Raw genomic sequence first — 17,374 nt, forward strand, 5'->3', positions numbered from 1 at the left:
ACCCTAAATAATGGTCAAAAACGTGAAAACCTAAACTTTAAACTTAAAATCTAAATTGGAGTGATTGACTAAGCGTGGGAGAAAGCAAGCAGGATGTTAAACAGTAGACGTTGGTCAATTACTTTGGACTGTTAGCCTTGGAAAACTGAATTGTTTTGATACTTGAAATTATCTGATGTTTCCAATTTATTTGAGGGATACAATGCCTTGTGGCATTTTGAAGTCCTTTTTGAGCTTTTCTCCTTTTTTAAAATAAAAGCACTAATTCCACCTGTTCTCTATTACACTTATCTGATCTGCATGTCTTCATATGCTTTGCATTGCGAGCATCTTGGAATGAGCATGCTGTTATTGATTGATTAAATATTAATTTAATAATAAAGATGGCCTAAACAGAAAACTTCTGATCTAGACTTTCCTCAGTGCAAAGGATCTTTGTGTCCTGTAGATTTTGGTCCAAAGCACCTTGATTTAATAAGACAAGTACAAATACACAAAAGCCTCACATCTTGAAGCCAGCTTCGCTTTTGCCACTACAATTCTGCTAACATCAGCGCAGCTACTCCTGAACCATACTCTTTAGACCTCTGCAGAAGCGGACTTTACCTTGGCAAGCATTTATTTCAAAGGTGGAAAAGAATTGTAGAGCACAGGAAAAAGTTTTTGTAGAAAGGGATCAGGATCAGTGCCTAGAAGCTGAGAGACAATCAGAGAGGTGAGGTGAGGAGAAAGATGTAATGGCAATGTAAGGGGCTGTATGTGGCAGAAAGTATAGATGGAAGCGTAAAAATAAGACTCATAGAAATTTATGAGGAAGGGACCTCAAAGGATCACGTACTCCATCTCCCTTAGGTCTGCAGACACCTATCTCATCTCTCACGCAAGGCTGAGGAATTCTCTTGCATAGTCTGGTTGTCCTCTGCACGCACGAGCGTGGAGCTGGAGAACAGTCTAACCAGATTGGTGGCCCCATAACTGAAGACATTACTTTGAATTAAGGCAAGAGGGTAGAGAAGTGTTTCTCATTTTTCCCATCAGGAAAGGAGGACGTCGTTGGGGACGGGAGTAGCAGGTATAACATTCATGTGTGTTTTTTGGTACAACTGGAGTCTTTCTATTAAAAAACAAGTGAAAAATGAACAGCCAGCTCCTCCTGGCCTAGGCTTGGGACCTCGTATCATCTGACTCCTGCTCCCTTCTCTCACAGTAAATCTCTGACAAACTCAGAAAAGTCTTTTGACCTACATATGTTGGTTTTCACATTTGTTAAACTGGGTTCACACTTTATGCACAGGAGTTTTGTGAAGATTAATTAGCTGCTGTTTGTGGAGTATCATATAAATACTCTGGATTATTGTAATAACCTCACTCATTTCTCACACAATATAAAGTGTATGTTCATTTAGAATGCCTTTGTGCAATGCCTGATCCCACATTGACTATAACTGCTGGAAAAGAGTAGGAATTTTTCTCATCAGCTCCCTAATAATACACACTGACATAATAGAACAAAATTACTCCAGAGATAAATACTCAGATTATAAAGAAGCCTTCTACTGTGATACTCATTAAAATCAAGATGATGATATCAAATAAATGCAATTAATTGATTTTAATACTGACCTTCAAATGTATCTCCAAAATCTGACCTAGTCCCTTTGAAAGGAAGAAATTTCAAGTAAAGCCTTCTACTTTGTCGTGTTGTGGCATTGGGTAGGGTTACTTGTCACACTTATCTCAGAGTTTGCAATGCCAAGACACACATGGGTGAGTTGAGGGGAGGATGGGAGACCCTGATCTCAGAATTTCCTAGCTTTGATGGAGCTGGAGTCAGGCCTTTGCTGTAATGATAGTTTTCCAGTTCATAGCATATTTAATTTTAATATTGTTTAACTGGAGCAAAGATATTCATAATGACAGCTTCTAGGGTTTTTTTTGTTCACTTTGTGACTTTTTGGAAGCACTTTATTTAAGCAGAATGCCACCATATCTTTATATTCTCATTAGGTTGTAGCATCACAGGATTTGCTGATAAACATAATCATACTAGATGGTAGGCATGTTCTCATGCCAAAAAATGACTGAGGCTATGAATCCAAATTCTACAGTAACCCAAACAAAACAGGATTATCTCAGTATTTGCTTTACAAGGGATATTTTTGAAGTGTATCCAGAGGCTGCTCACAAGATTTAAAAAAAAAAAAAAGTTATATCTCTTGATGCTGTATCTGTATTTTAAGAAAGCACAAAAGGTGGATAGGAAGGTTAGTTAAGATGTAGAACCAGGAGTCAGGAGATCCGAGTCCTAGTCCCAGCTCTGCGGCAGACGTGCGATGTGATGGGGAGCAATTCCCTCCCAGTTTCTAGGCCCTGGCATCTTTGCCTGTAAAGTGGTGAGTTACACCACCTGCTGCAGAGGGGTTTTGTGAGGCAGAATTAATTGAAGTTTAAGTCCCACAGAATGGCGCTATAAAAGCGCAAAGCATATTATCTATTTCTGTGGTTCCATGTGGTGAGACTAATCAGTCCCAGGTCTTGTGGCAGGGTTTTAAAAAAACATTAATGGATTTTTTTTTTTTTTTTTAAAAAAAAACCTACACCTTCTGTTGCATGTGGGACTGCTCTTTAGGGCTTCTGTCTAGTCCTGTTGAAGTCACAAGAAAGATTTTTTTTTTTTTTTCCCTGACTCCAGCAGGATTTGATTAAGGTTCTTCTCAATCATCTGAGATGGAGGATAAACATTCTCAAAGGTGTGGAACATGCTTTCTAGTTCTAGCCATGTTTTTAAGTTGCCTCAGGTAGGTATGGAACCTAATAATATAGGCATATATAGACAAGGTGGGAGTGTGGATCAGCAATTGCTTTAGAAAGAACTTGAGAGATGCAAGACCTTACCTACTTTGCCCTTACCCTTTCTCACTGTCCATTGACAGCCCTCTGCAGGGGAATTTGTTCTGCTGTCTCTCAACTGTATTATGGATTGTATGAGTGCTCCCAGTCTGCTTTCCCACAAAGTCGGATAGGATTGCTCGTAGTATTGCTGAAAAATAGTTGAGATAACACAGCTGTCTTTGTACTGAAGTGAAAAAGGGGTACTTAAATGATTCATCAGCCTAACTCCTCGGCATGATGGTAATTCCCAGTAGGAGGAGCAGTAACTTTGAAAATAGCTCCCTCTAAATCCTAAAAGAGCGAGTTATATTTAAGGTGGCATTTTGGAGACCTCTGCAAGTGTATCAGTCTGTAGATAGAAAGCTCGACTATATGAGAGAGCCAACAGGAAAAAAAGGATAAGTCTATAGTTATATCTTAATTTTATGTCTCTGCATTAAGTTAGTCAGGTTTTCTATAGCTATGCCAGAATTTTTAGTGGTAGTCATTCAAAAGTATTCAGGTTTTCCCCCAGTGCCCTTAGATGTTGATCTATGAGATGGCTGGGCCGTGCTCTCCCTGCTTGGCTGGAATCAGAGTTATCTGCTAAACTCATAGCTAATGCCATCCTTAGGAAGGAACAAAGGCCAGCTAAGGAACATGAAAATTTTTTAAAATTCTGTTTTTTATTTTTTGATGTATGTATAGGTTAAGACCAAAAACTGGCTAAAGGTTCTCATTTAAAAAAAATTAGTAAAGCCCTTCTGCAATTCTCCTGTTACCCCGAAATCAGCTTCATTTAGTGCTAAACCTTCCCTCCTCTTTGCTCCCCCCAAGTCATTTTTATTCTAATACTGCAATAAATATTAATGCCTTTCCCAGATGCAACCACTATATATATGTGTGTGTATGTAATGACCTACCAAATACTTCATGCAGATGCCCAGTTGCAGCTAAAATTTGACTGGAGAAACTCTGAAAAGAGAAAAAGAGAGATGTGGTTCAACTAGAGGAAAGATAAAAATTCTTGTACATGCATCTAAATGAAACTAAATGTAAATCTGGGGTGACGGGAAGGAAAACTGTCTTAGTGCAGCATATCCACTGAGCTCCAAAGAAATTACAAACATCTTAGCAGAGGCAATATATATGAATACTGCCACAATGCTTAAGTACTAAAACCCAAAGCCAGCACTTTCAAAAATGAGATGAGGCATTACTGATGCCCAATTTGTGGTATCTTAAAGGTGCACAATTTTCAGCAGCTCCGGTGCTCAGCAGTTCCAGAAAGTCAGGCACCTTTAAGTTGTCTCAAGTGGGACTCCCAAAATTGCTGTTAGTTAAATATGCTGGCTTAATACCCTAAAGCTCAGTGCGTTTGCATGCTGAATGCTGTTTATTGCAAAGCAGTCGGTGAGGGATGAGAATGCTCTGTGTCTTGTAGGAGGCAGACGGCTCGGAGAGAAAGGAGAGTTTTGTTTTCTGTGTATTTTTAATGGACAATACATCTGTTGGTATGAATCAGCACAGATCTAATTGAAATCCAAGTTAATTTTCACATATGCTGCTGATTTATGTTTGCTGAGGATTGGAACCCTAATTTTCTGGAGACGTTTAGCAGAAAATATAAATTTAGTTCATTGCTATGCAACGTTGCCGAGTTCAGGCACGGATACCCTTAAACATACGTTTAGAATTTTTACCTTTTTGTATCTGCCTTTTAGGGGTTTGTGTAACATGCATTACCGTAGTGTCTTAGCTCTTCCCAAAGTCAGCTCAGCTGACACAGCGAGTTCTCTTACAGACACCTTTCTTTGCTCTGGTTTTCTTCGTTCTGTAGTTCGTGTTGAGCCTTTTTCTCATCCAGATGAACAGGGATGCAAGCATTTAAAAAAATCAAAAAGGAAACTGGACGTTTTCCTGATAAATATGATCTTTTGTTTTTCCTTAAAAGTAACAACTTCTTGTGGATTTTTGTTTGCAGTTATCTTCCAAAACAATCAGTTAGCCACCGGCTCATTGATTTTCATGTAAAAGTTACTTGCCTTGGTTTCATTGTATGGTTTGGTTACGTTCTGCAGTTTTTCCTTCCATAGATGGATCTCAGTAACATCAGCAGTTTATGTATCTGCAAATATTTTTTTATATCTATAAGAAGAGGGCAGGATAAAAACGAGTGTTTGTGAGTAACATTTCTGACTCAAATTCTCCTGTGAATCTTCGAGTGTGCCGGCATGCGTAGCGTTTTTCCTTCCGAAAACATTCTTACAGATAAAAATCTTGCTTACCGAATCATTCAAATAAAAGAGGTCACAGCTTTTAGCACGAGGAGTCAATAAGACTTATTTGATAGAATATATTCACTCACTGCTACTCCTGAGTTGTGAAGTTCTGCAGGATTTTTAGTTGAGAATAGAAGGAGGTGACCAGGGCTCTGTTCACAGAAGTTGCCCTCTGACAGCCGAGCACCGACCCATCTCTCCCGCTGGACCTGAATGCCAACGTGAAGAGAGACGGCAGCAGGACGCCGTACTTTCACCCTAATCTGTGCCGCAGGAAGGACCGGCAGGTTCTTTAAGTCGTAAATGAGAAGGAACGATGGAGATAAAAATAAGAGTCTGTAAAATGCACACACAGAGAAAATAAATATTTTAGATATTTTTTAAAACGTTTGTGAGAGACTTAAGGAAAAAAGGAGTATTTTCATTTAAAAAGCTCACTGGAAGGATGTATTTTGTGCCAGTCATTTTATATGACATTAGCTGGGTCTTTTTTGTGGGTTCAATTGTCGTGAGGTTTTCGAAGGGTTTTGTTTGTTCAAGCAACACATAAATGGATCAGATCCTTCGATATTTCTTTGTATGTTTGGGGCAGATGGAAGAGAAATACCGCGATGTAAGTGGTGCAAAGAAAGTAGCAATAACAAGGGAGAGTGGATTTCTGCTTTATTGTCTTGTGTTAGGACTATCTTGGTTGTTGTTGTTGGTAAACCCTAGGAAATACACATCTTTCTCCTTTAAAGTTCTAATTCAAGGCATGAATGTGTGAGTTCTGAAGGGACTTAGGGACTGCGGTAAAAAATCGTTGTCATAGTAACAGAAAGGGAAATAGGCCTGGCTCACCTGGGACTTTAACTTACTGCAAAAGCGGATTTTTTTTTTAAGGAAAGCACTCAGCAAGAGAAATAAATAAATAAATTGTTCTTTGTATTCTAAATCAATTCTTCAACTATTTATTTTTTCTTATAGGCAAGTCTTTTTCCTTCTAAATCTATCTTAAAGTCTCTGATTATTTTTTTTATTTTCATTATTGCAGCTAAACCCAATTTGTCCGACAAACAAAAATGAAAAGGATCACAGAAAATATTTTCACTTGTGATAGGGGATGCCAAAAAAATTTCTTGCCTTTTAGGTCTGAATTTTCAATACATGCTTGTTTTCTTTTTATTCCAAGAACTATAATTTTTCATATAGTTTCTTTACCTCTGAAATTCACAAATTGAAACAGATGAATCAAATAAAAAAGGGATGACTCCTCTCCTCCCTGGATTTGACACAAAATTTTGTGGAAAAGCTTATGGAAAAACGTCTGCCTAGTATTTCTAAACTGTAAAATCTATATGCTCCAGTGCATAGTGTTGGGTAAGCCAATCAAGCATGCTGAAGATTCAACTTGTGTACATGACAAGCTAAACTCTACAGAATAATAACACATAAAGATAGGCATATGTGACAGGGCAAAAATAATTGGCACAAGAACTTTGTACAATGTTAATAGGTTTATCTGCTCGGACAGCACGAGCTGTCATGTATTACTTCAGGTTGTGTTTTTGTTATCCTCTCTCAAAATCTATGTAAGATTATAATCTGGACTCTTGGCAGTTCTGCTTCTCTGCCTTAGTTACTGAAATCTTAATAACTAAAACCATCGTTATGATGAAATCTCGTCAGCTTCTTCTGGGAGCTCTATTTGTTTCTATGTTTTTTAATACATTCTAAGTAGTTTCAAGGCTTATCTGCCTCAGAGTTGCCCTGTTGGTTTTTGCAGTTTTTACAATAACATCATCCTTCTGTATTGTTTCACGGAAAATCCCTTCAGACAGTGAAAGAAAGACCTCATATGCAAGGGGGAGATAAAGAAAGAGACTAAAATCGTGTGGTCAAACATGCCATGAGGAAACTGGCATAAATCAGAGTAGATCCGTTGACTTATACCAGCTAGCAGCCCAGCTCTGGGTGGATTACAGTCACATTGGTGGTACTGTACCTGATATTTTTTTTTTTTAACATCTGTTTGTTACAGTTTGGTTTTGTTTGTTTTGTTTCTGTTTTGGTACGTTCTTACAGTCCTGGTCTACTGATACACCATCATGTAAATCACTACGATGTATACTTTAAAACAGAATGTAACAACATGTGTTTTGTAATGGTTAATAGAAGTGACGTGGTTCTTTATCTTTCCAGATTCTTCTTAAAATTTTTTCTCAAGTGCAATCAGAATTGTTTGAAAACAGCAGGAAACCCAAGAGATATGAGACGGTTCCAGGTAAGTCTTACAAGGCTCAGCATTAACCTGTCTGCTTTTTTTCTTCTTTTCCTTTTCTCTCTCCTCTCTTCTCTCTCCTATGTTGTTCATAATAAATATGATAACTGTATATGATAAGCCATATCAGATATTGTTAAAGTTTTTCTCCATTTGCTGTGTTTAAACCTTTTTTTCCCCTTTTTTCCTCTTTTTCCACTCTGAATCCCCAAGGGGAAGTGATGTACTGTACCAACCAGCAGTGGATATTTGATTTGACACCCTCGGGCAAAGCACTCACACATACAGCTGCCCACAGCAGGGATCATGTTTGTGATACTTAGATGCCTCAGAATTTTTCAAAGTAGCTCTGTACATGGTACACAAGCAGTCTCCTCATTTCCCTCCACTCTCTATCTCTTTCCATCTCTTTTGCCTTTTAACTCTCTCATGCCCTCCCTTTCAGCTCTTTAAAAAAGCAGCCAAAATAGTGATGGTCACTTTAAGATCTCACACAGCAAAGCAACAAGACCCATGGGACGATGACCCAGCTGCTTTGCAGTGAAATCTGCCACTGGTTTCATCATAGCTGTCGCTGATGTATTGTGAATACCAGCTAATAAAAACACAGAAGGAGGTGAAGTGTGTCACTGGTGAAAAGGAAGGCAGACGCAGTCCCCCATCTTTCATACCTTAACCTTTCAAGCAACTATGTTTAATAAATAAGTATTTTACCTGTAACTTAGCCCTCACAAAAGCGTAAACGGGCTTTTTACATCCTGGATGCACTGTCACGTCTCTGTGCGGTGTGAAAAGTGGCACGGCAGAGAACACTGTAGAAAAGTGGTGCTAGAACTAACTCTGGTGCGATTGAGAGTGAGGCAGCATGGTCTAGCGAAAGGGATACGAGATGACAAGTCGGATGATTGGACTGTCCCACTAATTTGCTGGGTGACCTCTGGTGAGCCATTTTTCATTTCTCTTAGTATGTATTTCCACCTCTCCAAATGGGGTTGCTCACCTTGGTAAAACTTTGTGGTCTTGACTCAGGAGAGCCTTTGAGAAAGTGCATGCGTGCTTTGCTAGCCAGAGCCTCTGAAATTCACTGATGAAAAGGACTGTACTTGCAAATGCTGTTACTGCTTGTTACCGTTATTATTGTACCTTCACTGTATCACGTCCATGATACAAAGAGGATTTTAGCTTACTGGGGGATGTGTGATTTTCTTGTAGATCCACAAGACTTGTAGTGGGAAGGTGACAGCCTTAGGTTGGGCAATTCATGTTCCATTGCTTGGGCACTTGCATCACTTTCCTCATTTATAAATGAAGTTAAAACTCCACAGGAGTTTACAGAGTTGTTTAAAACTTTCCACCAAAACATGTTTTCACAGACAAGTGATTTTTTTTTTTTTTTTACTTTTACTAGCAATGAAAAATTCACAGGAGGTATATTTTTATTAAAAACCAGAAAGTTCAACTTTTAAGAGACATACTGCAAAACAAAAGCTTCTGAAAGCTTGAAAATTTTAAAGAAATGTAGGCAAAAGTACGAGTTATTAATTTTTTGTTTTGAGCAGAAATAAATTTAAAGAAAAATTCAGGACCAACTGAATTTTTTTTTCATTAGTGGTTTAAAGAGACTGCAGTGGCTTCTTCATTCTGTGTTTTTAGAGATGATAAGACGTGAGAAAAAAGAGGGGCTCGTTGTTAGGAAGTTTATACTGATATTTTTTTTTCAAGTGGCAATTTCCATAAAGAAGAAACACCAATTATGTATCATCTGCCAAGAATGCAAAAAAAATCTGAGTAAAGGAAAACTCAATTTATAGCATGTAAACAGATCTTGTTAGCTCTTAGAGCCAGCTAGAATAGCTGATTGTGGAATGTAATAAAACATAAATACAGAGTCTCTTTTTTGTGTTTTGTTATGAGTTTGTAAAAAATCTTGCACAAGGGTATCCTGATTAGCACCCAGGGATTCTAGGCACTGCCATATTACAAATAACATTGGTTGTAACAGCCAAAATATAAACTCTGGATCCAAACACACCTGAACACTGAAGAAATTCAGATCTGATTTCAATCTCTTGCTAGCTGCCCCCTCGCTATGGCGAGTGAAACTAAAATCCTAAATTTCAATCAGGTGCTGAACTGCAGGAGGATTTTGGATTAATTTTTTTTGGCAGAAATCTCTCTCTACTATCAGCCTTATTCTTTGTTTCACCTCTGTATCTCCACACCCAAAATGGTGAAGTTACAGAGCCTAAACAGCTTCAAATTCCCAGTGAAACATTGAACAGGGAAACTGAAATGAGTCTTACAGCACCCACATGGTTACTGATGGAATGCCTTCGTTCCTTCAGCCCATCCACCTGGCATGCCTCTTGGACATGAGAAAGTATGGCCTTGCTATTGATCTCTGTACCAAAATCACCACTTTATTGGAGAAGAAAATGAGCTAGGATAGACTCTTCATCTGGGTTTTCTGCCTTACAACATGCCAAGCCGGAATAATAGAGCCAAGTGAAACTCTCTAGTTTTCTTTTGCAGGGCCTACTTAAACTCCTTGTGCACTTTCGGTCCATGTGAGTTCGTACCCTTTGAGTTTCATTGTGAGATTTAAGTTCAAGATCACTAGGTTTAGCTTACTTTATGTCAAAACCAAAGATGTTGACGAGACTTTGTTTCAGAGTTACAAAAACAAACCCTTTGAGGCAAATCGCAAAATGCTCGAGGTTTTGAGTGAAAGAAGGATCTTCATTCAGGCTTGTTCAAAACTGACGCATCAGTTGATGAGCTTTGTTCTGGGCTACAGAGGTCAGTATGTATGAAAAAAAGGTACAAAAAGTAGTTCAATTGCTAAAATTTTACACACTGGGAGTAAAAAAGCTCTGTGTTCCAAAGGAAATTAGCCATGATGAACTGTAACGACAATAAGCAAAGACAGCTTGCTTTCTGTCTGCCTCGTTGTTTCTAAGGATAGAAGCATGACTTCCCTGAATGTAACGAAAGTTAAGAGTGTTCTTGAATGCTCCGCTGTCTCCGTCTTCTGGATCCTCCTTTTTTTTTGGTTGATTTTTTGGGGTTTGTTGTGTTTTGTTATGGTTTTTGTTTTTAAATTTGGGCAAACACCTCTTTGCCTGCTGCTTGTTGAGCATGATCTGTCAGCTACCCTTAAAGTCAGAAGTGGGGAAAAAAGATAACCTCAAATATTAGTGGTGCGGTTGCACACTGTGAACATCTTCATTTTCATTTTAATTGTTAAGATTTACATCAGGCAAATTAATTAATGTGCAGAATTGGTTTTTAGGTTTGAAGGGACAGTTGTTTGTCCTACCAGTACAGGAACATGTGAGCAGAGTAAAAGCAGGGTCAAAAAGCACGGTGCAGTAGGATACTTTATTCATTTTATGATTTAATTCGTTATGTTTTATTCTTGGGCCACATCTAAAACCTTTATTTTTTTTTTCTAATAAATTATTTGTACAGCTGTTGTTATTAAGGCCCTCCTCTTTCAAACATTTCCATGCGTTTAACTTTCCTTATGCAAACAAACTTCTGCAGCGATGCTCAGTTGACTATCTTTTGATTTGTACTTCTGTTTTTCTGCAGAACCAAATATACTCATTTTCAATGGAGTAGTGCTTGTCAGCATTCCAGGAGACATTGATACTCTTTTTTTATGGTTATAAAAAAAAAAAAAAAAAAAGGCAAACAGAAGAGAGAATGCCTATATCAAAGTTCTCATTTAAATTGCTACTGAAACCTGGCACTGAAAGGGTCTCATCAAAAAACATTTTTGCTTTTTAATGGAAATTGAATGCAAGCCCAAAACTCAGGCTTTGTTGTCGAGACACAAATATAAATAAGAGACATGGAAATAGTGCTGTACAATGCATCTTATTGAGTTCTTCCAGCAGGGAAGAATGGTTACTCATGTCTGGAAAAGTGTCAAGTTAATGCTTCTGATTAGAGATGGGTGTGAAGCTACACAGTTTGGGCTTGGTTTGGCTGATAACCAAAGTTCCAGGGCGTTGGGATCCAGTCTCTGAGCCTGGCCTCAGCCTCACTTCTAGATATAAGATGTAGATATTTTATAGTATAGTTGCGATATATTAAGCTAAATTAAATGTTAGATTTCACTTATATCACTCTCATTTTAAAAAAAGGGGGTGGGGAGAAAAAGGGGTGGAAAGGTTATATTAACACTGCATTGTAAATTCAATACAGCTCCAGATGCCTGAAGAGGGTTTTTTTTTTTTTTGGTATAATTCTTTAGTTTGGAGAGCAACACCAGCTGCTTTGTGATCACATTAACTATTTGAAATTTGCTTTGATATTAAGTAAAGCTTCAAAGATACAATGAAAATCTCTTAACTTCCTTTTTTTTTTAAATCAAATACAAAGGTTTTCTACTGTTTATACCTCAGAAGTTAAAGGATGTGTGATCCTTATTTTAGTGTTTTTTTTTTTCCCCAGTAGTAACATAGTTTTATTGTGAATCACTCACTACTTCAATGTCTGTCAGTGGCTAAAGCAGGGAAAGGGAATCTTTCTAGAACTAATGGATATTTTCATGGTTACTTGATGGCTGCCCAAATACGTATGCAGATTGAGTAATATGTCCTTGTGAATTTAACTGAAGCAAATATTGATTATTTATCAATTAAAATATTTCTGAATAAAGATTTTCAGTGGAAAACTGAAACAAAAGGCATGCTAAAATCACCTATTCAAACCACAGCGCTGGCTGTTTGAGTTCAGCTAATCTGCAAATCTGAGTTTACATAGGTATTGTCATTGCTGTATTCTCAGTGAGTGATTCTCCCAGGAACAGAATTAAAAAAGAAAATCTGATGCCCTCCATTTAACGAGGACTTCTCCTAGAGAACTTGATTGAAGCCCAATGATACTTAATGGTAACGACCGGTGTGTAATGGGGGACAATAATTCTGTGGAATTAAGATGAGGCACTTCAGCTAAAATGCTTCAGCTGAGACCTGGCGCTAATGCATTAGACTCCTGTTGATTGGGAATTCTGCTTCATCCGGTAATACCGATTAAACAGATCCTACAGTGCCACGGTCGAGAAAATGGTACAAGGCAACAGAACATCAGTACTAACAATGGTCATCTTTGAACCAACATGCTTTTTTGGAAACAAAAAGAGAAAGGTCAGCAATTGCCCTCTGTTTTCAGCAGAAATCATGACATGGAATGTTTCCTGGCAGGTATCCCCCTCTAGGTGCTCTAGGGAGAAAGAGAAAGGAAAAATAACAAGGTGTATCCCTGGGGAGATTTCCTTCCTGACCTCGGAGTGGTTGGATCAGTTAATCATCAGGCACGTGAGCAAAGCTGGCTGTGTTTGAGAATTCACCCAGCTAGCTTCTTAATACGAAGCACTGAAGGATCTGTGTCATTCAGGAAAAAGAAAAATGGGTAAGAGTGGTGGGATAATATTGTGAGTTAGGAATGTTGTAGACTGTAAAGAAACAAAAAGGAATAGCAAGAATAAAACATAACTGGGCTAAATCAAAATCCTTTTCAGACTGATGGTGAAAGAATGTGCCAGAGACCCCCACGGTCAGATTTGGATATGGATAGAGATCGCTGAACTGTTGTTAGAGAGATGAATACTACACGGACTAACGTCATTATGGGAGACTAATTTCCCAGGTATAAATTGCGCAACAAATGCAACTAGTATCGTCAGAGTCCAGAGCTATTACTGGGTGGCAGATTTCTTCATCAGATAGTGACTGACCCAACAAAAGGTGATGTTATTTTAGATTCTGTGTGAGTAAGGGAGGGACTGACTGTAACCGCAAAAGAAAAAAACACTCAAGGAGCTTAATGGGCTCAGATCTGAAAACCAAATAGCCGTTGTGACAGTGAGTTGCCAGAGTTGTGTATCGTCTATTAAAAAGAAACCACTGATGAGATTCTACTCTGTCTCAGGTAAGCTTTGCCAGAAAGAAGGATGCGTTTGTACAATTGTACCCTACTGATTTCTTGTTTAGAATACAATATACTGGTTTAACCATCTTCAAAAGAGAGTGAAAATGAAATTGGAGCAGGTGCAGGAATGGGTCATTAAGGTGACTGGGGAGTGGACAAGAGCTTGGCTCAAATACTTCAGTGACATGGACTGAGAAGGGACGTAACTGCTGTCTAAAAATATCCTAAGGTAGATCAGAATGGGAAATAACAATTCTAAAGCTAGTGTTAAGTATAAACTGATCAGGCATAAATTTGGGCTGTAAACCATAAATTCCCTAACCACCAGGACAGGTAGGCTTTAAAACAAGAGGAGTACCAAAGGCAAAAGCTTGAAAAGGTTGAAGACAATTTTACAAAAGTAGCTACATGGTTTGGTTGTCTGTAGTAGCAGGAGACTAGATGTCAGTGACCCAGGCATTATCTCCTACCCCTGTGCCCCTATAATCTTAGGAGGCCCCATTCCTGAAATGAAGGCCATGTGCTTGGTTTTTTTCTGTTAGCCTAGAGTTTGCAGCAGGCTCAGGGTCTCAGGGAGGATTTCCCAAAGAACTGAATGGAAGTTTTGAGCAGAGAGAGGCTGCTGGCATTTTTCACATTGTTTATCTTATTCCTAATCCAACTATGAAGCAAACACATTATATTCTAGCATCTACTCCTGTATTACTCGCTCAACCAAAACGCCTATTGACATCAATGGAAGCCCTGTCCAAGTGAAGACAGCAGGATGAGGCCTGACATCTTTTCTTCCACCCAGCTGGAAAATAGTAATAATGATGATAATTTTTTAAATCCTCATAGTAGTTATTCTTTTGAAAAGTTAAAATAACATGGTGCTGTGACTAGAGAGTTATAAGAGAAAGTGCATCAGGAATGTAATATTGTTTCCAGATGTACAATGTCATAAAGAATTTTTTCCACACTTGGAATGGTAACAGGAATTTTTTGAGAGATCATTTACACAGTGATGAGATATGTTACATGTAAGTAAATGCCTGTATGCCTGGAATGTTTGTACCATATGTCTAAATAGGTGTCTGTGAGTGATACAGCTTTTATGTATAAAATGATGTGTATTTACTTGCATATATGTGATTTGAAGAGGAGCATACTTTAGAATATAGAAATACTAATATAACATATAGACGGAGGAGGAAAGATTGTAGTACCCAGGTAAAGGTTTGTAAAGAAATACAACACTTTGAACTGTGCACAGAAGAGAAAGAGGGGTACTGCAGCTCAGAGGGCCTGAGTTTAACGTGCTAAAGACAGTTTGACTGAATGTCATGGTAGGTGAACCCTCATTGTGATTTTTGAGCAGGGATTACATTACAGAAATCCACCCGGGAAACAAAAATAATGTGAAGATACAGCACATGCATTTCTTCAGCACTGCTGGGGAATCATTGTTTTCTGTCTGTGGCTTCATAGGTAATAACAAGACCCTTGCAGATTTGCAGAGAGAATCTTAAAGATTGCCGAAAACACTGCTTAGAAGCCTGTAACTCCCTCGCTGTTCCTAGAGATGGAACCTGCATTTGGATGGATGAAGGAGTAACACATTGCTGTGTCTATTTCTTGCTTGATCGGTTGTCCTCTGAAACTCCCAACAGAGGTGACTGGTTGATCCAACTGTTGGGCGGCACAAAATCTTTAGTCTTTATGCTGTCTGTGTCAAATTTGGTCCTCAGCTACAATTACGAGAATCCACGGCCTACCTGACATATTTTGATGTTCTCAGATCATTCCCTTAGGATTACATTTTGCGTTAACTACTGATTTTAGGTAAAAGACCATCAACTGAATAGGCATAGAAGCCAAATTATCATACACCAGTAGTGCCATCAGACCAGGAAAAGAAAAACGCACCAAAACCATTTGCCAGTAATTTGCCAGTGCTATGGACAAATCTGAGAATTTAAATCTCCAGGGAAGTTTGCACATCACCTTTCATCGGCACTAAGTACAGGTTTTAAAAAAAAAAAAAAAAGGCCTGGAATGTTTTACGATGTAGGAGAACAAGTGTTATTGATAAATATGTGTTCAGAAGGGCCAAAATGCATAGAAATGGTTAACAAGGTAATGGTAAGAAACGTTGACCTTGATTTGTTTAGCTAAGATGTAAAGATTTTTGAAGGTCAAAGGTGTTCTTGTGTAGTGTTTTGGAGTCTAACTGTGTCTGACCCTCTAACATTAAGCTGCTGTGGCCTGCAGTTTTGAAGAGTGAAGCAAACCAGGGGGAAAGAGAGAAGGGGGAGAGAACAGGAAATGGAGTGAGGTGTTTCAGGAAGTTGTCAGGAGTTGACTGATTGATTCCAGATGGAAAGGGTCACCCTTCATGACCCAGGAAATACTCACTGGGGGAAAGCAGTTGGCTTGTGAAAGGGAAGGCCCTGGGAGTTAGAGACCATAGTGGAATGCACATTCCTCTTCCTTTTATCCATAAACCACTGGTTTTTAATCTTCGGTATAAAACAATTGGATTGTCATCTTCATCAGGCAAGAGGGAATGACTGGAGAAAAGTGAAGAAGTTCAGTAATTTTTATGTCCATAATCTCACGTGTTCTTACTCCACACCATTGGTCATGAGTTGGCTAGCAGTGTTGTAGCAAAGACAACAAAGGTCTCTGCTGAATTTCAGCAGTACCCTAGAGATTACTGCAAATAAGGTCCAAAACATTGAGAGGGTACTGGTCCAGATCTGAACTTTGCATTTTGTCCTGTCCCTGAGAATGCTGTATTTATTTACCCTAGGTCCCAGCCTGTGAAATGCCAAGTGGCTTTGACCCTCCTGTGATGAATGGGAGAGGTGACTAAAAATGGAACCGCTCATGGAGAGAGGTCTAAAAGTGCATCTTCCCTTCCTGCTGGCTCAGGGGAGAGAAGATGCTCAGCACTTATCTTCTAAACAGAGGACTGTTTCTTGCTGTTGCTCATGCTACAGGGATCTCTACAGCTCTTACTGAAATGCGGCTCGTGTCGCACACAACATTTACACCCAAATCGTTATTCAAACGGGGAATGTGTGTATACTTGAAGTCTGCATATATTATAAAGATCTCATACTGAGAGCATGTGGGTGTGTGTTTATCACATAGGTACCTTGTGTATGTGAGGTCAGATATGTATATATTATATAGTGTAACTGTATATATATGATATACTTTTTATTTACATTTGGTTACAATTTAAACACTTGTCGTAAATATTTCAGACACTGGAATAATTCAGGTCTATTCCCCTGTTACCATAGTGTGCTCTGTGCTGGCCAGTGAGAGATTAAAATTTATTTCCATTGTTTAACGGAAAATAATGAAGTGCATCTGAGTGGGTTCAGCTATGTCATGCGGGAAACGTTCACTTTGGATAGGAGTCCCACTCCACCCAAATGTGCAATGATGAAATCAGTTGGCACACAAAAGCAACACATTTTGTGACAAGAATTCTTGAGGAATATAAGAGTACAGTATGACAAGAGCCTTTTGGAATGAATTAAACTTGTCTCAAGAAAGAAAGTATTCTTTAAACTAGCATAATCCTGTAGGAGGGCAAGGTTACTCCTGCTATAGGTTGAATATAGTTTTATCAATAATTAGAGCTTGATGTTCTCTTACGTAGACTATGGGAGCTGTATCTGTGAAAATCATGAACACATCCAGGGGCAGATTCTCAGTAGCTGTGAATTACTGTAGCTGTGAATTACTGTAGCTGTGTGGCAGCTGGATGGAGTTAAGCTGATTTACACGAACTGATGCTCAAAACCTGAAAGTTTCAATAAGATGCATCTTCTTTCACTAGTTAAAACACAGTTTGTTCATTTTTTCCTAAAAGTTTGTGGTTTAAAGGCACATATATTTCTGGATTTATAGGACTTACAGCTTTGGATATTGTATTGCAAAGGGAAAACTAAGTGGGATTAATTAACATCTACAGTTACTTCCTCGAAGAATTCATATGCTGTTGGAGCGCAGCAACATAAGT

General features: G+C 38.6%; 1 protein-coding gene across 3 annotated transcripts in view; it reads left to right on the top strand.

Moving 5' to 3' along the window:
• The window catches only part of EBF2 (EBF transcription factor 2), a 145,983-nt gene that overhangs the window by 100,499 nt on the left and 28,110 nt on the right, over positions 1 to 17,374 (top strand). For all 3 annotated transcript variants that reach the window (XM_009472786.2, XM_087762740.1, XM_087762739.1), the window contains exon 7: positions 7,335 to 7,416. In XM_009472786.2, the coding sequence (XP_009471061.1) occupies positions 7,335 to 7,416 (82 nt within the window). The remainder of the gene's footprint in view (positions 1 to 7,334; positions 7,417 to 17,374) is intronic.

This window comes from Nipponia nippon, unplaced genomic scaffold (assembly GCF_047370975.1).
Source record: "Nipponia nippon isolate SJK-2023a ecotype South Korea unplaced genomic scaffold, ASM4737097v1 scaffold_27, whole genome shotgun sequence".
Taxonomy (NCBI): Eukaryota; Metazoa; Chordata; class Aves; order Pelecaniformes; family Threskiornithidae; genus Nipponia; species Nipponia nippon.